Source organism: Carya illinoinensis, chromosome 10 (assembly GCF_018687715.1).
Source record: "Carya illinoinensis cultivar Pawnee chromosome 10, C.illinoinensisPawnee_v1, whole genome shotgun sequence".
Classification (NCBI taxonomy): Eukaryota; Viridiplantae; Streptophyta; class Magnoliopsida; order Fagales; family Juglandaceae; genus Carya; species Carya illinoinensis.
Window position 1 is genome coordinate 173926 of NC_056761.1, and position 21605 is coordinate 195530.

General features: G+C 35.9%; 3 protein-coding genes across 13 annotated transcripts; 1 reads left to right on the forward strand and 2 right to left on the reverse strand.

Annotated features, from left to right (window-relative positions):
- The first annotated feature begins 1016 nt into the window (after positions 1 to 1016).
- Positions 1017 to 1853, forward strand: LOC122279457. The gene is made up of 2 exons (XM_043090138.1): positions 1017 to 1459; positions 1595 to 1853. The coding sequence occupies exons 1-2, from the start codon at positions 1298 to 1300 to the stop codon at positions 1688 to 1690; spliced, it is 258 nt and encodes an 85-aa protein (XP_042946072.1). The 5' UTR covers positions 1017 to 1297; the 3' UTR covers positions 1691 to 1853.
- Positions 1854 to 1982: 129 nt separating this feature from the next.
- Positions 1983 to 5822, reverse strand: LOC122279042. Of its 2 annotated transcripts, XM_043089332.1 has the most exons (3): positions 5305 to 5815; positions 3454 to 3522; positions 1983 to 2826 (listed from the first exon to the last, which is right to left on the reverse strand). In XM_043089332.1, the coding sequence occupies exons 1-3, from the start codon at positions 5584 to 5586 to the stop codon at positions 2206 to 2208; spliced, it is 972 nt and encodes a 323-aa protein (XP_042945266.1). In that variant the 5' UTR covers positions 5587 to 5815; the 3' UTR covers positions 1983 to 2205. The 2 variants fall into 2 exon arrangements, with proteins under 2 accessions (XP_042945266.1, XP_042945267.1); XM_043089333.1 differs by lacking the exon at positions 3454 to 3522 and having other exon boundaries at positions 5305 to 5822.
- Positions 5823 to 6868: 1046 nt separating this feature from the next.
- Positions 6869 to 9478, reverse strand: LOC122279043. Of its 10 annotated transcripts, none has more exons than XR_006229428.1 (6): positions 9159 to 9478; positions 8399 to 9082; positions 7935 to 8205; positions 7687 to 7764; positions 7455 to 7575; positions 6869 to 7224 (listed from the first exon to the last, which is right to left on the reverse strand). XR_006229428.1 is itself a non-coding variant. In XM_043089339.1 (6 exons), the coding sequence occupies exons 3-6, from the start codon at positions 8605 to 8607 to the stop codon at positions 7525 to 7527; spliced, it is 609 nt and encodes a 202-aa protein (XP_042945273.1). In that variant the 5' UTR covers positions 8608 to 8609; positions 8899 to 9082; positions 9159 to 9478; the 3' UTR covers positions 7285 to 7524. The 10 variants fall into 10 exon arrangements, 9 of the variants coding, with proteins under 9 accessions (XP_042945273.1, XP_042945272.1, XP_042945276.1 ...); XM_043089339.1 differs by lacking the exon at positions 6869 to 7224 and having other exon boundaries at positions 7285 to 7575; positions 8399 to 8609; positions 8899 to 9082; XM_043089338.1 differs by lacking the exon at positions 6869 to 7224 and having other exon boundaries at positions 7285 to 7575; positions 8399 to 8609; positions 8987 to 9082; positions 9298 to 9477.
- Positions 9479 to 21605: the final 12127 nt, after the last annotated feature.

Genomic DNA, 21605 nt, shown 5'->3' on the forward strand with positions numbered 1-21605 from the left:
AATAAATAATCTTACTTTTTCAAATCCCAATACAAAATTAATATTCAAAAATTATATTATAATAATATTTTATTTATTACTATTTAAAACATCTCATCTCATCTCATCTTATCTGTGTAACCAAGCGAGGCCATGCTACTATAATTAAGAAAATCTTACAAAATAGTGATAATGTTATTAACGGTTGGTTTGGAGATTGTTTTAGATAAAAATTAAAATTTTATATTTTAATATTATTATTATATTAATATTTAAAAATTGAATTCAGATTAAAAAAATTGAATTACCTATTATATTTTATGTAAAAATTTAAAAAAATTATAATGATGAGATTAGATGAAATATGAGTTCTAAATTTAATGTGATGACATACTATTTATTGTGTGATTTTTTTTAATTATTATATAGTATTTTACATCAATAATAAATATAATCTTATAAATAATTTTTCTTTCTTATACAAAATAGCCTAATTTAGGTATTGTTTGGTAATTGAAATTTTTTATCTAAAATATAAATTTTTTATCTCATAATTATAATTTTTTTAAATTTTTATATAAAATATAATAAATAATTTAATTTTTTTTAATTTTTTTAAATTTTAAAATAATAATAATATTAAAATATAATATTTTAATAATTACTCTTAAAATTCAAAATTCTAATACGAGAATTCTTAAAAGTTAATAACACTTAAAAGACGTGCGCTCGCACCGAACATAGAATGACCCTACAGATATAAAACCGACCATCTAACGCACTTTGGCGTTGGAAAATCAACGCAACCTATTTTGACAACATTCTGAATCGTTCTTATCAATTTTTTGGCCGAGTTGAAGAGTTTATTTTTTACAACAACAATATGAATAATGATGAGGATGATGATAGATTTTGGAGAGATAAATGTTGTATGCATACCCACTCCAACCTCGAACAAATTTGTTCGTTGCAATTGTTTTTGTAGCAGGTGGCCTACCGCTGTTGACATTTTAAGCCATAGCCCACAGGGCCCGCACCACAACCAGTCAAATAAAGAATCCTTCTTTCTCTACATTTACATATAAAGAAACTTCTACTATCTATCACCAGCTATGCGTTTTCTGCATTCCAGACAATAGACATATCTATATTACCCTCCTAAAGCACAAAGTTTTTCGTTCCTTTTCCTTTTCTCTGTTTGAAATCTCCACCGTGGAAAATCACGAAGCTTTTGTCATAAATTGTAATCTTCGACCCATTCATCTCTCTCTCAATCAAACGGCCCGGAAGATTTTCCCTTTCCGGCTTCTGAAAGAAAATGTGTCCCATGAGGTTCATCTTGGTGTTTTTCTCGGCAATACTAGCTGCATATTTTGCATGGAGGACAGTTCATTCTTCGCCTCAGACGGACAAGATTTTAGAGGACATTACACTTGAAAAAACGTCAACGATAGATAAACCAGAATTCAATCTTAAAAAGGTATACCATTCGTCTGCATTTTTGTTTTTTCTTTTTTAAATCTTCAACATGCTTTTTATGTTTTTTGTTCCTTCATTATTTTGCTGCTTTTCTTTTTTGTTTCTTTGCCCTGACTTTGATGTTCTTCAACTTCAGACGATTCAAGAATGCTTCTGGGTGTTCGTTGACATGGCCAGCGGGAGGTACTTATGGAGGAATCTGAGGATGAATGAGCAAGTTAAGAGCTGCTAGAACTTTATCATGGAACTAATTTCAGCCTTATCTCTGTAATCTATTACTACAGCACTGGAGAAATATGTTATTAATTTTCGGCGGGTGGAATCTGAGATGTAAGGACGTAGCAGTGTAGACCTCATACAATTCTGCAAATAAGAAAATGTCTTTCTTTTTTTTAGTCCTCAAGTGTCGAACTTCATATTCTCAAATGCATCTTTCGCTTTCGAAGCCTGAAGTCCGTAATACAACAACATGGCAGACATTTTAATTTTTTCCAAAACCAAAGATCTAAACAGAATACAACACCTTGATCCAAAAAGTATCAGTGTCCAGTCTGCAATTTCTGCACCTTCTATTTGTCAAACCAGTTCCTACTGGATTTTTATATCCAATGGGAGTGGAAGTATACAATTAACAACTCTCAGAACACGATAACAGAAACAGCTTATGTACACAGCCACTTTCTAAAGAACAAAATTTACAGAAACTGAGATTTCTTTTTACAGAAGATGAAGTAGCAGTTGGCAGCTTTAGTTTAATTCGACCTGTAGCTTAATAGACATGTACAAAAGAGTGAGAAGAGCACCCTGTGGAAGTGGTGCATACCTTGCCAAACTGGAGGCTACCCACATGGCTACCACCACCAGAGCAACTATGCTGCTGCTGGTTTTTCCACAAACCCAACTTGCAAAAGAGAGGCACAAAGTCAGCAAAACACCACCACTCCCGCCCAAAATCCATGCGATTACATAACCAATCTTATACCCTGCATCCAGCCTCCTATCAAACATGGCCATGAGGCTACTAAAGGTGAGAGACCATCTAGAACCAAAGGTCCGCAGAATAAATATAGATATAAAGGCAGATCTAAGCACTTCGGTGAAGGGTCCTTTCTCTTGATCCATACTTCCTTCTTCAGACATCTCATCCGAATCATCATAGGAGGGGTTCTCCTCAGTGATGTTATAGCTATGGCGCTCCCAATATCTCTCATGTTGCATTTTTAACCTCACTTCAGCCCACCTATAAATCCTTGCCCTGTCTTCACATTCAGGCCTATGGTTCCATTTTCCTCTATCTCGCCTGTCAGTGTCTTCTTGCAATTTGAGGTCTCGGTCATACTGAGTCCTTGTTGTTTCATTAGATAGAACCTTTAGAAGAGGATAGAGGATGAAGATATTATCGTTAGATTTTGAAAATTAAGGTAATAAAAGATTTTAGGAAAGAGGGAAGTGCGCTATTTGAAGGTGGAAGTAATTGGTAAAGATGCTGCATTATAGCCAAGATCATAGCAATACGGAGTCAGAATTTTTATTTCTTTCGATAGGTGATATGGAGTAACAGGTAGTAAGATCTTTCCAACACCATCAAGAATTTGGTTCCTCATTCCAGAAAATATCTCAATTGTAAAACATGCAATCAAAATTTCAATATTCAAAGTTTTCTTAGCTGTTAACACCATCTCTTCTCTTCCAGTCAAAAGATAAAAAGGGAGTATGAACAGGTCAAATTAAAATCAAAATCAAAATAAAAACATAAAAAAAAAATTAAAAACAAAAAGGAGTTTTCTACACCGTTTGCACAAACCACCAGTTGTTTCTATACACGCTGTGAAAAAAATTTCGAGATTGAAACTAGTCAAAAATTTCCCCTACACTTAAGAAATATTTGCATGCAGTAGAGATAAGAAGTTGGAGTGAACAACAGATCAAAAGATTTTTAGAATAAAACAGTTAATGTAAATCACAAAATGAAAAGATGACTTAAGGATTGCTCACTTCATATGCATGCCTGATTCTCTTGAATACCTCGCCAGATTGCAAGTCTTTGCTAACATCGGGATGATACTGTAATTAAATCAGACAAATACATAAATTAAACCAACATTTGGTGTCTCACTAATACCGTTCACAAAAGGTATTAGTTTATCTGAGTGAAACTTCCCAACTACAGAAGATCCAGCAGAAAAATGTAGCTTAGAATAATTCTGCAAATCTATAATATGTTTTTTTGTTGATAGGTAGGAATTTTCTTTTTTCAAAGGAAAAGCATATATATAATGAGTGTCAACGAGACATGCGAGAATGTTTGAGACAACACAAAGTGCATGGGAATTAGGCCCAAATAATTGACATCCAGGCAGCATGCACAAAGGTGTCCCCGATACCATCAGGGCCACATGGAGGCATAAGACATGAAATTATGGACTAAATAAACATGTTCATCTATCATTTATCATAAAAGTCACAAGCATAAAGCATGTAACGTTTTACAAGGAAAAAAAAAAAAAAACAAGACATGGAACCCAGAGATATTATGGATGAACAAACATGTGCTGGTAGAAACTCCCTGTATTCTGGAGAAGCAGGGCTAATTAACTGTTAGGGCTTGTTTGGGAAACTTATCTCATCTCATCTCAAAATTTCTCATAATTTCCTTCTCAAATATTACTCAAACACAAACACTTTTTAATTTCAAATATTCAACTTTTTCATCTAATCATTACCTAATCATTACAAATTTCCCAAATTTCTACAGAAAACATAAAAAATAATACAACTTTTTCAAATTTTAAAATAAAAATTATATCATAACAATATTTTAACTTTATAATATTTTAATTCAACTTTTTCTCTATCCTATCCCAAAACTCAATAAAGCATCGTAACTCAAACCATTTCACTACTATTCACATACCATTTTACAACGATTCACAAAACTCTTATCTTATCTCATTCTCCAAACATCTTAGTGAACTATACCATATTCAATACATTCTAAATTACAGCTCCACTATTTACTGTCTAAACAGGGTAAATTCTTAGACAGAGCAGATAAGATTGATACTACATACAAAAGCACGGAGAAAATAAACATCACAAAAAATGTTTACTGACCACAAAAGCTACTTCACCAAGCACTAGTAATTTGGCGCGTATCCTAGACGTCATGGGGATAAAACACCCATTTTATTCTGCGAAATTGTGAATGCTTCCTAGAAAAATTTAACTAAAACCAAGCAGAGCAATATCTTATCCGGGTGATTGAAACCCCAAACTATATATGCATAAACCCAGGGGCCAGAACCTTATTTTGCCTTTTTTCGTTATTTTACAAAACTGAATTTTTCTCCCATTTTCACCCTCATCCTTACAAAATTAGAACTATTGACATGAAAATTTAGGGGAGGGGGATAATCAAAAGAGATACTGCTTAGAAGTACTCTCATAATCTTGTAAAAGGTAACATTTTGTGAATATATAGCTTTATGAGAGACAACAAAACAGTTATTTCTATAAACTAACCATTCACCAACTGAGCGCAGCACCTAGTTTGATGTTTGCCAACTGCCAGAGGATTTTAGAAAATTAATGGGACCGCCTCCCACATATACAAAGGGTGAAAGGATTCACAAGTTCAATCCCATATAGACGGGTGAGTTGTATGTACTATGTAAAGATGATGTAGCTCTTAGTCTTGCAATGAAGTAATATTCTTTAAGCCACCAAAAATTCCAATCATTAAAAAAAAAAAAATCTATTATATGTGGCAAGTTCTGTAGAATCCTAACCAATCTTTCATTTAGCTACAGATTCCCGGCGACCAAACAGAATATAAATAAACAATACCTTACGGGCGAGAAGGCGGTAAGCTCGTTTGACGTGAGCGAAAGAGGCGTTCCGCCGGAGACCGAGAACAGCGTAGTGGTCGAGATGGGCAGCCGATGGGGAGGAAGAGAAAACGAGTGGGACCCAGCGGTGGAGGCGAGGTTGGGGTCGGGTGCAGGTGGATGGAGAGGCGGCAAGATGAGTGGAATGGAAGGTGGAGGAGAAGGAAAGGGCTGTGTATAAGGAAGAGGAGCCGTTGATCGGGGAGAGTCCCACTCCCGCCATAAGGAGTTGAGCCGGCATAATTTTTGGGTATGTGTTGTTGTCACTGTTGATCAACGCATGTTTTGTTTTTGTGCTTCTGCTTTTCCAACGGCACCCCCTTTTCCTCTTCCTCTACGTTGTGTTGTTTATTGTTGTGGGTCTCTCTCTCCTCGCTCTGAGGATGAGAATGGTGCGGAGGAAGTGAGGAGGAGGTCTAGTTTTACTGCTGTCTGCTGTTTCTGTCATGGTTAGGGATGAGAGGATGAAGGATTGGGCTGGCCTTTTTTATGTTTGTTAAAGTGAATTGGGCCTGGCGTGGTCTGGCCTGCACCAGATTCTTAGTTCTACCATAACTTAACAGCCTCCGATTCTCAAAATTTTGTTTTTTTGTTTTTTTTTTTGGTTTAAAAAACCATTATAATTTTAATTAACGTATACAAAATATTGAAATGACATACAAGTGATTATAAAAAGAGAGAGAGAGAGAGAGAGAGAGAGAGAGAGAGAGAGAGAGAGACATACACGTGATTAAAAGATCCGCCACTCAAAACTATTTAAAGAATTACGAGAAAATGATAAAATAATTGGATGAAGATTTCATAAATCTGTTGTGAACATTTTCTTATCTCTTCATTTAGGCAGGCTATCAAGGGAACGCCAACAAGCTTAGAATACCTTTCCCTGAACAAAGAAAATAGTGAGAAATTTTTATATGTAATTATTAAGAGTTCATGCTGTAAGGGTGTTAATTCCACAGCAGTTGTCGGTATACGCAATGCTAACAAATCAACAGAATAGGTCGTAGTCATCTTTCGATAATACCTTCGTGTATAGAAATTTTGCATTGAACACTCATATTGTCTCTAACAAAAGATAATTCCTTATAAAGGTTATGCCAATTATTAAACATGGCGGCATTGTTATTACAGGGATTTTAACTTCTCCGCATATTAATTCCCTCAAGGAATGTGAACTCTTGTAGTAATGCTTCGAGCTGCCAAGTCTCAAAATTCAAACTGGTCGATCTGTTCAGATACATTTTTAGGTTATTTTGGACACCGTGCAGACATCACAATTGCCTTCTCTGTGGACGAGGGCGAATTCAAAACTAGGGAAAACTTGTGAGTAAAGAACATTCTTGTGGAACAAGGGACAAAGCAACTATGTAAAAACATGCGAACAAAAGAGCATTCTTTTGTTTCTGTCCTTTTTGTGAGAGTGTACGAGGAATAACATGCACGTGAAGAAGCCCAATCGCAGTCGAGTGTGTGTATGTATAAAGGACAATATGATAGTGTTTATAAATCCCAACACTAGTTAGTTTCACGCTCAATTCGTTTCTCGATCAACTTGGCCAACATTACACCATAGAAAGCGAGGTTTTAATTTGCCAGTACCGACGTTAAAGCTCCATGCAAAAATATAGCTCAAGGATAGCATTGGCCTCAACGTCATTCTTGAATTCTTTCCCAAGGGAATCATCGGCCGAGCGTATGTGTTTTTATGTACCCATCACAAATAGGTGAAATTAATGTATCCAAGTCCAAACCACAAATAAAGAAGCCAAAGTTGGGACTCTTTTCCACATCATCGTGTCCTCATATACCCTCGCTCCTCGCAGTTTGATCTTAACATTTCAATTCCTTGTTCCAACACTCCGAAAGAGAAAAACTCATCCTTCAAAAATGTTCAATCGGCAAGTGTTATTTTCACTCAACAGGGCGAACAGAGGAGATCTGACCAAGACTAGATATCAATATGGAAAGACAATAACCAAAAACAAAAATACAAAGTGATTTCTCAGCTATAGATCGGAATTTTTTGTGTCAACAGAAACGCCTTCCATCCACACCCTAAAGGCACCAAAAAACAAAACATCTGTTAAGTTAGACACACGCGACTGTTACCTCCAACCCAGCTCCTAAAAATTTCCAAAGGAAAGGGCCTCAGCGACTGCAAATACATCCTACGCATCTCTCATTCTGAATCGCTGTCCATACTCCCCATGGACTTCAATCCTCTTGATCTCTGCATCGCATTCCCAAAAGAAAAGGGAAAAAGACCAAAACACGTCAAATACCAAAAATATATGCTGGAAAATATATAAATTCAAGTATCGAGCAAAGACCAATCAAGTACCTTCTTAGAATTCTTCTTCTCTCTAACTTCATATCTCTCATGGCACATATCAGTCAGCCAGGCCCCAGGACTCACCAACTGCCACCAACTCGACCGAAAAAGGAAAACAAAAAACAAAATCAAAACCAATACAAACCATATAAGACTCAACCCAAATCAGGGAATTACATAAGACCAAATCTTTAATTTTTTTTTTTTTTTTTCCTTTCAGCTAATATATGATTATGGAAAAAAATAAAAAGACTTACAAGTACACTTCGTTGGATGATCTTGGCCCTCTTCTTAGGCCTCTGTGGAGGCTTACAACCCTTCATAGCCATAAAATCCTCCTCTTTCTCTTTGCTCGACAGAGTGATATACAGCTTTGGCAAAGCCAACCCTCTCTCTTCCCCAATGCCATTATTATTCACATCCACAGATACCTTCCCATTTTCCTCCACAATCACTGACCCTCTCGTGCTATAATACCTCTCCTTCTCCAGCGACGCCGATTTCCGCAGCGTACTTCCCTCCGTACTCCTGCAACCAAATATCCGAAAAATACGCCCTTTTATTAAATATTTCCTTGTTCCAGGAAAGTAATTCTATCTGCCCTCGCTAGATGACATGGAACGATTTCCTGGGGGATAAGGCGGGGGTGCATATATTACCCACTTAAGGAATCAAAGTATTTTCTTTTGCTTTCTCAGCATTCAAACAGCACCCTACCAACCTGGAGAGCCGATTGGGTTGAAGATGGAAGCTTTCCTTCTCAGAAGCAAAGCTAGATGTGATTTTCCTCCGTATTCCACCATTTAGTCTAGCAGATATTTCAGGGTCTTTGACTCTCACGCATCTGACTCGCTTTCTATTTCCCCACTGTAAAAAAAGTTCAGGTTCTAAGGGTTTACACGTTGTCGTATTCCTCTCCCCTGTCTCCATGCCTGCCACGAAAAAGAAAAGAGACGTGAATTTTATTTCTTGTCAACACCAAGTGACTCTTCCTTATCAACTCAGAAATCCCAGAAGCAAAAACCAAAGAAAGAAGAATTTTGGAGACAGCAGATGCTGGATTTCCTCCTAAACTAAGGAGCAAAGATAAAACTGATTAAAAGAAAAATGAAGAAAGGAGAAGAAAAATTAGGTTTTCTTTTCTTCGGCTGAATCAAATAGCACACAAGTGGGAAATACTAGACGAAGATGAAAGGATCAGAGTAGGTATTTGGACAAAACCAAGTTTCCCTTGAATGCTCTGAAAAAACGCCCGGGTAGACGAAAGTCAAAGATACAGATCTGCAAGTTGAAGAAAATGGACTCCGACCTCAAGAATTCTGACTACAGCGAAGAAACCGAAGAAGATTTCTCAAGCTACCCAACAAATTAAAGGATTTGCTGCTCCACGCACAAAGAAGGGATTCTGTTACAAACAAGCCAAATGACGAAGAGTAAATTCATGCAAGAGAATCAAATAGACTTCGTGATATCAGATTTACCTCGGGCTAACAGGAAAAAAAAAATCACCAAAACAAAAGAGATCCCAGATCCTTCTCTCTCTCTCTCTCTCTCTCTCTCTCTCTCTCTCTCTCTCTCTCTCTCTCTCTCTCTCTATAATTCTAGAGTAATTGAAATTACTTTTGCCTGCGTTGTGAGAGGCTCTTGTTGTTATGGGTTTTACGGGTTGGACTTCTTTTCGCCTCTTAAAGTTCTGTTCTGTGTGGGGATTCTCCTTCTTCTTCTTCTTTATACCGCCTCTCTCTCTCTCTCTCTCACTTATCTTTATCTATGCTTCCTTAAGTCCCAGACTGCCATTGAGAAAAAAACCAAAACAATCAGATTGGAAATGGACGGTGAGATACCTCCTGTTCGCCTTCTTAAATTTCATCAATGGGATCACTACAGAATAAATTGCGTTGTTTGTTTTTTCTGAAAACTACCTTTTCCAGACGAGCATAGATTCAATTGGACAGAAATATAGCTATTCGAATTCTCTAGTCTTTCATAAACTCTGCTAGATATCGTTGAACGTCTCAAATGCATCTGTTTTAAAAAAAAAAAAAAAATGCGTGAAATTTATGGCACCTTAAAACTATAAATGTAATTTCTCATATATAAAATTATTATAGTTGTTAAATATTTGAAATTATTTATAATTATAGAGCTATATATAAATACCCACCCATGAGTACCCCAAGTGGTGAGGTCGAACTTGGGTACATGTGCCTCATGTCACAAGTACCATTCTCCCTAAGATCAAATTATGATTTAAGTGGGAGACCATAGAGATGGGTTGTTGTGCTAGTCTCTCCAAGTATGTATAAGTTCCATAGGTAACTCCTAAGGGTTTGCCATGGGTGCCATCATAAATATATATAAGCTCTTCTATAGATAATCGTTGCGTGCCGTGTAATTTAGGGGTGAAAATAGAGAGAGAGAGAGAGAGAGAGAGAGAGAGGGCGTCGAAATGAAGAAGAGGGGAAGGGGAACTGATAATACCCTAGAGACGTGTGGTGATGCGAGTGCCTGCGGTGTGGCAGTGCGGGTGCCTGCGGGGTTGGGAGTGGGGTTTGAAGTAGGGGTGAAAATAAACCATTTCGGTGCGGTTTCAGTTTTGGGGATGATATCAACCAAAACCGACTGATGAATGGGGGTAAAACCGGCCAGCGTAGTTTCAACTGGTTACCCTGGTTTCATCAATGTCCCCATCGGTATCACTTTCACCAAAAAAATTCACAAACCTGAGATCTCATAACAAATATCAGCAAATTTCACAACAAACAACTAAAAATCACAACCAAAAAAAAAAAATTTTGAATCAGAGAGGGAGGTAGCCCTTCATCGGCCTTCAATGCATGTGTCGTCCGTCCTACCAAAGCAGAAAGGGAGATGAGAGATTTGAGAGGGAGATGAGAGAGCCATGAGGGAGATTGCATGAGAGAGAGAGAGAGAGAGAGAGAGCGAGATGAGATATTTGAGAGGGAAAGTTGAAACGGCGCTGTGAAAATGAGGGAGGAAGGGGGGATGGGGGTTAAGGTTGAAGCCCTAACCCAAAACGACAATGTTTAGTGTATTAAATCAAACGGTATCATTTTATATATTTTTTTTCAAAACCCTAGATTTAAAACGATACTATTTCACTTACTTAAATGAAACGACGTCATTTTATACACCTATAATATATATATATAATCAGTCGGTTCGCCAGTTTGAACCAGGTTAAAACCATAATTGAACCGGCCGACATCAATTGCAACCTATTTCTACCATCAACCGACAGATTCTCTATCAATTTTGTACTCCAGCGGCCAGTCCGACTCATTCCCAGTCAGTTTTAACGGTTTTTGTATACCCCTAGTTCAAAGGTTTAACTTTCAAGAACTGGAAGATTAAATAGGAAAAAAAAAAAAAAGAGGGAGGGGAAGGAAGGGAGGATTATTAAAACTCTAAATCGAAACGGCGTCATTTGGTTTATTTAAGTGAAACGGTGTCGTTTTCTCTACGTATAATATAATATAATATATATTCAGCTAGTTCAAACCGGGATCGAATCGGCCGATGTCGATTTTTACATATTTCTACCACTAGTCGACCGGTTCTCGACTGGTTTCGGCCAACTCCCTACTCTAGCAACCAATTCGCATCGGTCACGATCGGTTTCCATAGTTCCTGTACACCCTTAGTTCAATTTGCTGACGTGCAGATGTCACGTCAGTCGATTAAAAAAAATTAAGAAAGAAACACAAAAAGAAATACATAGATGCGGATGACATCTTCCCCCTCTCAAAAATCAGAAATGTTGTTTTGCATTGAAGCTTCTCTTCATACCGGTTCACTTCTAAGTTTTGCTTCGTTGGAGCTTCTCTTCATTTTGTGTTTGAGTTAGAGCTTCTCTTCGTGGGTTCTTTCAAAGATCAAAGAGCTGCATCTTGGTTTATTGAAATTTTTTTAAAGGATTTGCTCAGATCTGTACAAATTGATCTATTCACTATTTGAGTTTTGCATTTAAGTTGGAGCTTCTCTTTGTGGGTTCTTCCACAGAATCTTGCATCCAAGAAAAGAAAGAAAAAGAAAAAAGCCTTAAATTTTGTTTTAGTTCTAATCAAACTCACAAAGCAAAAAGTAAAAAACAAAAATAAAAGAAACTTCTAAGAAGAACCAACGAAATCTTAAACTCGACACTCTTAAGTTTTCACTACAAACAATTAAAAAATACTAAAAAAAATTATTTTCCAAGTCCTCGAATGGAAGAAAAATTATGTGGAAAAATAAAAGCAAAATTCTACCAACTGTTTGATTCACCACGCACCTAAATGCAGCCTTTTCAGAATAGAGGCCTAATCCACACCATTGCAGTCATTTAAAAAAAAAAACCCAGCTAAAACATAGCAATCGAGGACCATGACCAATAATCTTAAATCTCTTGCTAGAACCAATACTCACATGCAATGCTTGTAAGTGAGGATGGGGAAAATTAAAGGGAGAAGGATGGAGAAGGGGGAGGACAAAGGAGAAGGTTGGAGAGGAGTCAGGTGGAGAGAAGAAGAATGAGAAGAATATTGAATTTTTAACGGGTTGTTACAAAAGCAAAGAGAAAGATATAAGTGGTTTGGCTGGAATTACCCAACTCTCTTTTGCTTCGTTTCTTATAAATTTCTTTGGCTAGATAGTTTCTTTTTTTATAAACAATGATTTCATCATGGACGATGCTGCGTCTACTGAGGATCGATATAAAAAAAGGGCACCAATAAGTGTTATACCATTTTTTTTTGGTTTTATTTAAAGCATATTTTGTCTATTTTAGAAAAAATAAAAATAATAAACAAACACAAATTTTAAAATAAACACTAATCGATATACTTTGTAGGTACACTTTATCGGTGTACCTATCATTTTCCCTTCATCATAATAATGCAAAGTATAGTAGGTAGAGGTTGTGGGGTTGTGGGCACCTACAATTACTCCAAAATTTCTAAACTTGAGTGCTAAACATTAAGGCCCCATTTGGTTTTACATATAGTCTCAACCCATTGGATCATATCTCATTTCATTCTCATCTGTTCTCAACATCGAAACACTATTAAAACAAAAACACTTTTCAATTTCAAATTTTCAACTTTTTCATCTAATTATACAACTTTCACAAACTTTCAAATAAAACATAAAAATAATTTAACTTTTTTAAATCCTAAAACAAAAATAATATTAAAAAATAATATTCTAACAATGTTTTAACTTTAATATTTTTATTTAACTTTTTTCTCTCATTTTCTAAAACTCCATAAAATATCTTAATTCAAACAATTCACTACTATTCACAAACTATTCATAGATTTATTATCTCATCTCATCTGTATAACCAAACGAGACCTTAGAGAATATGAAAGTAACATGTAGGTCGTAAAAATTGAGACAAATTGTTACATGCTCTAGCGACAGAACGCATTACTGGTGGATCAATTTCTTCACCTTGCATATATATAAATTGAGATCTTCGGCTCCTAATGAAACTCATGTTGCTCCTCATTATCACCTTTGCCATCAATTTCTTCATCCTGCCTATATATACCTCCAATTAGGAATAGAGTTTTACAATGATGGTCGGGCACAAAATACTCATCACAATTAAAGCAAAGGTCTTTCTTCCTCTGTTCTTGTAACTCGCTAGGAGTAAGGCATCAGATGGTTAGTGTTCTTGTTCTTGATAGGTTGGCTCAGGGCAGAGGGGGTGGCATTGGTTCCACAGGCATTTGTCGTTTGTCCTCCATCTACATCGGCATCTTTAAATTCCTTGCTTCATATAGTCGGGATAATCCAATTGTGTTCGTAATGAACGTGGGACATGTCGCCTGTACATCCATGTGTATTGGTTCCTTGAGTCCATTGATAAAGCATCCCAACTAATGGTTGGGAGCCAATCCACCCACTCGGCTTAGAAGCGGCTCAAACTACAATTGTATTTCTCGGACGAACCATGTTTGCCGAAACTTGCTTAACAAACCAAAGTGATCTTCAAACATGGTTAGACTATATCGAGTTTGTAGGCCTCTCTTTAGAGCTTCCTAGGACATGATTTCTTCACTATCTTTAAAAAGCTAGTACCACATTTGCACCTTCCCTTCCAGATGATACATAGCCAGAGGAAATTTCTTTACTTCCTCGATTTGTTAATACTCAAGTAATTATTCCACCCGATAGATCCAACTTATTGGATCGTCCAGACCATTGTATTTTGGAAATTTCAATTTAGAAAGCTTGGGCGCTGCCAAATTGTGCCCTCCACCATGATTGCTTTCGTTCCTATTTCTTGACCCCAACCCTTCTTTATTGCCCATACTCCTGCTAGTCAGAGAGTCCACCTTTGCACTGGTCTTGTCAAATTTTTTCATGAGGCGTTCCATGATGCTTCCAAAGTTCACCATTTGTTGTTCTAAGCGTTCTATTCGAGGGTCTGCCATAACCAGCTCTGATGCCAAAATCTTACATGCTCTATCGACTAAATGTGTTCCTAGTGGATCAACTGGAAAGGATGTCGGATCATTCTTTCGTGCCTTACCTATGATGAAAAAATATTAGAACCAATTGTGGGTTTAGGAGGAACCCGCCTCTAACAAACCTAAGTTTGAGAATTATTTTCCGAATGGTTTATTGATAGCATTCTTACATTCTTATAGCCCTCTCGTTAGTCAAGTACCCAAATATATGGAGGACAGCAAAACATGTAAAATAAATGCTAATTGAGATGTTTCCAAAATAAGGCAAGATTGCCTATTCAAAATAATTATTCTCTAGCCATAATCGCCCAGTGTGCTCCTTATTAAGCTCTTGTGATACAAATTGAGTAGGGACTAGGGAGTAGCTTATATATCGTGTTCTCTTGATCAATAAATTGCAATATGATCAAATAAAAGACCAACTGTGAAAGTTATTTTTGTTTGCAGTCCTCAAAGAAGTTTGTCCAAGATGTTCACTATAGCAGTGAGAGGGCAAACGGGATTGTACAAGTTCTGAATTAGTTGTTGCAATTGAAAAATATCTCATCTTTTACTCCACAGACTTGGTTAGGAGATTATGCCGACTCTGAATTTTAGGAAAAGCAGCAAGATTGATAAGAATGACACAAATTTGAATCAGCGCCTTGGTCCCACATTCAAACTGTAGAGGGATAAGGATGATTAGATTTTGAAGATTTGGGGCTTAATAATATGATGGTGTTTGGAGCTTTGGCAGATGGCGGTGCATGAGACCCATGCGCCACTTTGGACTATGCGTGAAGCACACTTCGTATACCATCTTGCAACTCTGCTTTTTGTTTATTGTAGATCAATCTCATTTGTTTTCAGATATAAGATGAGATGAGTTGAGATAAATTGAGATTAAAGTTAAAAATTGAATAAAATATTATTAAAATATATTATTTTAATATTACTTTTGTATTGAAATTTGAAAAAGTTAAATTGTTTATTTTATTGTGTGTGAGAATGTGAAAAAGTTGTAATGATTAAGTAAGATATTTTGTGAAAGTGAACCTAATGGTACAATGCTTGTAGTTCGGAGGTAGCTTGAAGGTGGTTGATCAACTATTTTCATTCCAAAGGAAAAAATATACAAAATTTTACGTGCATAGCTTTTAAGTCATACGATAGAGAACTGAGGGGAGAGTAATGGATTTAGAGAGATGGTATGGTTTAGACAGAGAGTGTTATGGTTACCAAAAAGATAGAGAAATGCCTACAACACTTATGCCAATGTGAATAAGTTTTAAGGATAATACCATATATTTAATAATTTTTTATTCAAAAGTTTGAATAAAATGATCTCAGATAAAGGATAATTGAAGAGTAGTTGTTGACTGTTGTATCTGAGTAATTAGGAATGTTGAGTCAAGTGGAGTAGTGTTGCTAACAAAGGGATTATTATTATTATTATCATCATCATCATCATCATCATCATCATTATCGTTTCTCTTCCTCAAGCTTGGAAGAAAGATTTGATCTATATGAGCCAAACCAACGTTTTGTCTAATATTGGTTCCTTGACTTCCATTTCAATCTTAAGAAAGTAGCGAAGGTTGCTTGCAAGGCCTATGAGATGGATCCAGGCTAGCCGAGTTCTCAAGGATTAGCTTTCAAGCTTGACCACTTGATTGGAGGAGTGAACCAACGACTCAATTCTTGACTCTAATAGACTTGCTTGACGACGCTTCTGATTCTTTTCTTGGTCTTTCTTTGAATCTTTACTCTACTCTCGAGTGAGTTTTAGTGAGATCAGATTCTTCCTTAAGCTTGGAATGGATCTTAGTTGGTGGGTCTATCATGTACAGTTGTTTTCAACAAGTAGAGCAATCAAAAAGCATTCTATGAATGAATTCCTTCATACATAGAAAAAAGTAGAAAGAAATGGAAGTAAGCCTGTGGGTTCTTATTACTTAGTTCTTGTCTATCTTTATCTAAAGATATAGACCCTCATTGAAGTGAAGAAAGATCAATCTAGTATTTATAACTAGATCTATTCGGAAAATGCACATACATAGACTTGGCCCTAATGGTTTTAATGCTCTTTTCTTTAAGAGGAAATGGTGTGTAATAGGGCATGATGTGAATGTGATAAAAGCCATCAAGTCTTTCTTCCAGTCTGGCAAGTTGCTAAAGGAGCTCAATTTGCTATTGCTTTGTTTCCTAAAGTTCCTAATCCAAATAAGTGGAAGGATTTTTTACCTATTTTTTGCAGTGACACTGTCTATAAATGTATTGCTAAGATTGTTGCTAATCAATTAGTTGTCCTTCCTAACCTTGTTGGTCCCTAGCAAACTGCCTTTATCCAAGTAGAATGATAGGTGACAACATCTTTTTGGCTCAGGAGCTCTTGATAAATTACCACAGGGACAAAGGTTCTCCCTGTTACACTCTAAAAGTGGATCTCATGAAAGCTTTTGATAGAGTTCGTTGGGACTTCATTCTTGGGATTCTTAGGGATAGTGGTTTCCCTAATGCTTTTACTCAGTAAATCATGGAATGTATCTCGACAATTGGCTTTTCCATCTCTATTAATGGGGGATTGAATAGATTCTTCTAGGGTGGGAGGGGCCTCAAGCAAGGAGACTCATTCTCCCCATACTTATTTGTTTTAGCTATGAAGGCATTTTCAGGTTTGCTGTCTGACTTTGAAGCGCAAAAGTTCAGTTCATAGACTTGACAAATGAATCGCAGTTACTGATCCGATTCATCTCTAAACAGCCACTCCTTCACAAAGTGCTTGCTATCCAACATAACACGAGTGGCCAACTCAACTAACTCCCCTTCAAAAAATAGTTTTTGGAACACCTCTATTATAGATGTTCCAAAAAATGTCTGCAATTGAGTAAATAGCTCTATGCATGAATGGATCGGATCGAATTGGAAAATGTAAAGATTTGATAAGTTATACCTTTTGTCACCACTTTGTGAAAACTTGTTAGGTATGAATATGTTAGATACTTGTGACTCGATTGGTGAAATAATATCTCTCTCCGAAAAAACATGTTTTTTTTCTTTTTTTACGGACGCACAAAGAAAATATTTTGTTGCCAATGAACAAGATATTGAGGATTTGTATAATCTTTTGTTGCACATAAAACTTTTATAAAGTCGAACTGTATAAAAGCCACGAAATTAAAATAAGGAAAATGATGTTTGGCCCTTCAATGTTACCGTTAAAAATTATTGTTTAGATATTTTAATTTTAATTTTTTTAATGATTAAAAAAATAACTATTAATAAAGTTATGTATATTTTCTTAATGATTAAGGATGTTAAAAAAATATTTTAAAAACAAATTCTCAAATAGACTATAGGCATGCCCAACGGTAGATTCTAGCATTGTCCTTCAAATAAAAAATAAAAGAGTTAAAATTGCTAAAGGCAAATCTAAAATTAGCCTTGATCTACAAAATTGTAAAGGAATCAACTTCTACCAAGACTCTACCGACCAATCTGTTTCTTCGTCCCCGAATGAAAGAACACAATAACAAGTTATCATGTCAAGTTATTTTTTAAAATATAAATGATAATTGTAGTTTTAAAATATGCAAATTGCGTATTCTTTTAAAAAATATGTGTAAATCTAAGATCTATATGAATTTATTTTAATAATAAATTCTACTTTTTTTTAAAGATAGTGCATTTGGCTTGCATATACTATAACTATATCTAGCATTATTATTTTTAAAATAAAAAAGTTGGATATCAATAATTTTGTTGATAGTTAACTCGTTTTCGTTTTACCTTACTTCGTTAGGTAGAAAATAATTTTTATGTGACAAGATGAGCGAGTATGTTAATCTCATCAAGGATGGATGGTTGCATTGTTGGGTTACTTGGAGAATGAGATAAGATGAAAAATTTGTAAATAGTAATGAAATTATTTGTAAATAATAGTGAAATAGTTTGAGTTAAGATATTTTATTACGGTTTGGAAAAGAAGAGAAAAAAAGTTAAATAAAAATGTTATAAGTTAAAATATTATTATAATATCATTTTTTAATATTATTTTTATTTTCAGATTTAAAAAAGTTAAGTTATTTTTTATATTTTGTTTAGAAGTTTGAGAAAGTTGTAATGACTAAGTAATGATTAGATAAAAATGCTAAAAAGTTAAAATTAAAAAATATTTATTTTTTAGTAATGTTTGAGAAGAAAATGGGATGAGAAATTATGAGATAAAATGAAACCATCTCTATTCTCAAACAATCTCTAAAAGTCTACCGTACAAGAATGTAAGAGAGAAAGGAAAAAAGAAAGGGTTTACTAGCTACAACTAAATGGGCTTGGATTAGGCATTGGTATGTAACTAATATGTCCCTTAAAAGTTTAATGTTCTGCTTGGTCACTGAGATTTTTTAGATAAAAATTTTAAATTTTAAGATGAAATATTAAAAATTATATTTTAATATTATTATTATTTTAGAATTTGAAAAAATTAAGAAAAAGTTGAATTGTTTATTATATTTCATATGAAGATTTGGAAAAGTTGTAATGATGAGATAAAAATTTTATATTTGAAATGAGAAATCTTGATGGTCAAACTGAACCTAAGAGTATCCTCATTAGTTTAGGCAATGAGAAATCAGAGCTGGAGATTTGACTGATAAAGAGGGATATGTACAAGGGAGCTTCTTCCTCACCTTTCTTTTTTGGCGTTTTTATGTGAGTTTAGAGAGAATTAGAGAGCTTATAATTAATCTAATTTATAATAGGTTATGCACTGACGAACATAAGTTTAGTGCAGAGCCATGTAAATCATTATCTGTTTTATTTCTCGTTATTCATTATTAAACTAGACATGGATTATATAACCATGCTGTTGGGGTCTAATGCACCAACCCCCATCAATATAGTTAGACTAAGGTTTCACAATAAAGTAAAGCGAGCCCCTTCGGACCGGTCGGGCTGTTTTTCTCATAATAACAGCCCCCACACATGGAATGACACGTAGGCAAGTTCACAATAAACTGTCTGAAGGAGATTCCAGCCGATTGATTTCAGAAACAACCCACTACGTATTACGAAAGGAAATACCAGGAGCTCTCTCTTCCAAACAACCAGCTCGACTTCGCTGCACCATACCAGCACTGTTGCCGCCAACAAGTTTCGTCGCCCCCCACTGGGGTATTTTCCTCCGTCGCCTCCCAATGAGGTCATTTCCTCCATCGCCCCCCACCCCCCCAAAAAAAATTCCTCATTGCTCAGTCGCCCACCACTGAAAAGCTTTTCCTCCGTCACCCCACCAAGTCGTCGCCCCCCATTGATTTGTGTTGTGCTCTGTATCACAGACAAAAAGGCCCAGATAAAGAAAGTGAATCGATTGTTTCTTTCTGCAATTTGTGTATAGTTAATTGGGAAGAGAAAACTCTGTCGTCTTCTATTTGATCTCAATGATTCTTTTACATGACCGAATACTAAAGGAACCAAAATCCAAAATCCAAAACCCAAAAAGAAAAAAAAAATTGAAACAAACAGAGGAAAACAGTCATCAAAATCCCTCTATGGAGGCCAAAAAGAAACCAAGCTTGCGCCACCACGCTCGGGTTCGAGTTCGTGCCGCACCGTGAGGTAAAGCTCCGTCGCGGCTCGAGGTCGAGCACTGTCGCGGCTTGGGTCGAGCTCCTTCGCACCATGCGAAACGGGGTCCGTCGCATTGGTTCTGGTCGAAACCAAGCTTGAGCCACCACGCTCGGGTCCGAGTTCGTGCCGCACCGTGAGGTCAAGCTCCGTCGCGGCTCGAGGTCAAGCTCTGTCGCAGCTTTGGGTCGAGCTCCTTCGCACCATGAGAAACGGGGTCCGTAGCATTGGTTCTGGTCTGGTTTGGGATGGGGGCTTTGGCGGAAAAGGGAGAGTTCCGTGGGATCGATGGGTCTGGTTTGGGATGGGATGGGGTCTGGTTTGTGTATTCAATTTCTTATCAGCTATAGTCAGGCGTATGAAGAGGTGAAATGGAGGAGTTACGTGGCAATAGTTTATTGGTGGGCTGTTATTTGGGTATTAGCAGATTGATCGGTGGGAAGGTTTAGGATGGGCTTCTTACGAATTATTTAGCCACTTGTATTTAAAAAAAGATGGATTCAAGTTTTACTACATAAAGACCATGAGTCAGGTCCAACTGTGATGAAAAAATCTGTGAATTTTTGTAATATTTTTTGTATGCTCCTTGTAAGGGGTTATTTGGATTGGGAGAGTTATCAACCCATCTCATCTAATCATTATAATTTTTTTAAATTTCTGCATAAAATATAATAAATAATTTAATTTTTTCAAGTCCTAAAATAAAAATAATATTATAACAATATTTTATTCAACTTTTAATTTATTTTATCTCATCTCATCTAACTCATATTATCACATTTCATCTCATTTCAATACGATATAGATATAAGAATTAAGAAGTTGGGCCAAATTTTCTTTATTTGGTATGGAACCTTATTTCTATCTAAAATATTATTCTATTTATAGTCCATAGAGTCCACCCCAATGGAGAGAAATCTTAGATATGCAACAGCTGCGCAAATACGTAGAAGTGTGTTCGAATATAAATGCGAGAAGCCTCTATAGAATGCAATGGGGATGAGGATGGGGATGAAAACCACAAATTCTCGTACCTTCTCCCAACATATTTGGATGGGGTCAGACAGCCCCCTAAATTGTCTTATGTTATTCTTTGGGCCGACACTAATGTTGATGCTCAAAATGTGGCGTCTATTACTGAACTGACGCCAACTCCTACTTCCAACTTCCACCTTCCTCATCCCCTCACATTGGCTTCTCTTGTCTTGAGCACTTGTTGTGTACTTAATAAAGCTTTATTTTAGTCAAATTTTAATAAGGTTGGATACAAATTCTTTGTAGTGGACTCAACAAAACTATAATAATTTTAACTTTGATCATTTTTTAAATTTCCAACGTACCCCTGTAAAACCACAAAATTTTCTACCAATTTCCTTGAACAAATTGATTAGATCTCAATATTATTATTATTAAACGAATCAAATACTCAAAAAAAAAAAAAATAGACAAACTTGCATAACACAACGATTAGTTACAAAGAGAAATCGTTTAAAGAACTCTTTAAAAGTAAAACTCTACAGGGTAACCAAACGCAGGAAAGTCAATTTTATTATTTAAAAATCAATTACAAGTAATTCTCAATTACAAAACCTTTGTAACTTGACTCTATTATTTTTTCATACAAATGACTCATTTGTCTTCTATCGCAGTGGCAGCTAGAACCTATGGCGATCTTCAAACTATTACATTATCTCCTAGAACTCCAGTAGTTGAAATCCAATCAATAATCATTCACACTTGAAGCACGATCACACTCAAAGACAGATCACAAAATATGAAAATTCACAAAGGAATTTTTTCACCAAAATATGCACTAAAAAATGATCCAAAAAATATGTAAATCCGAAT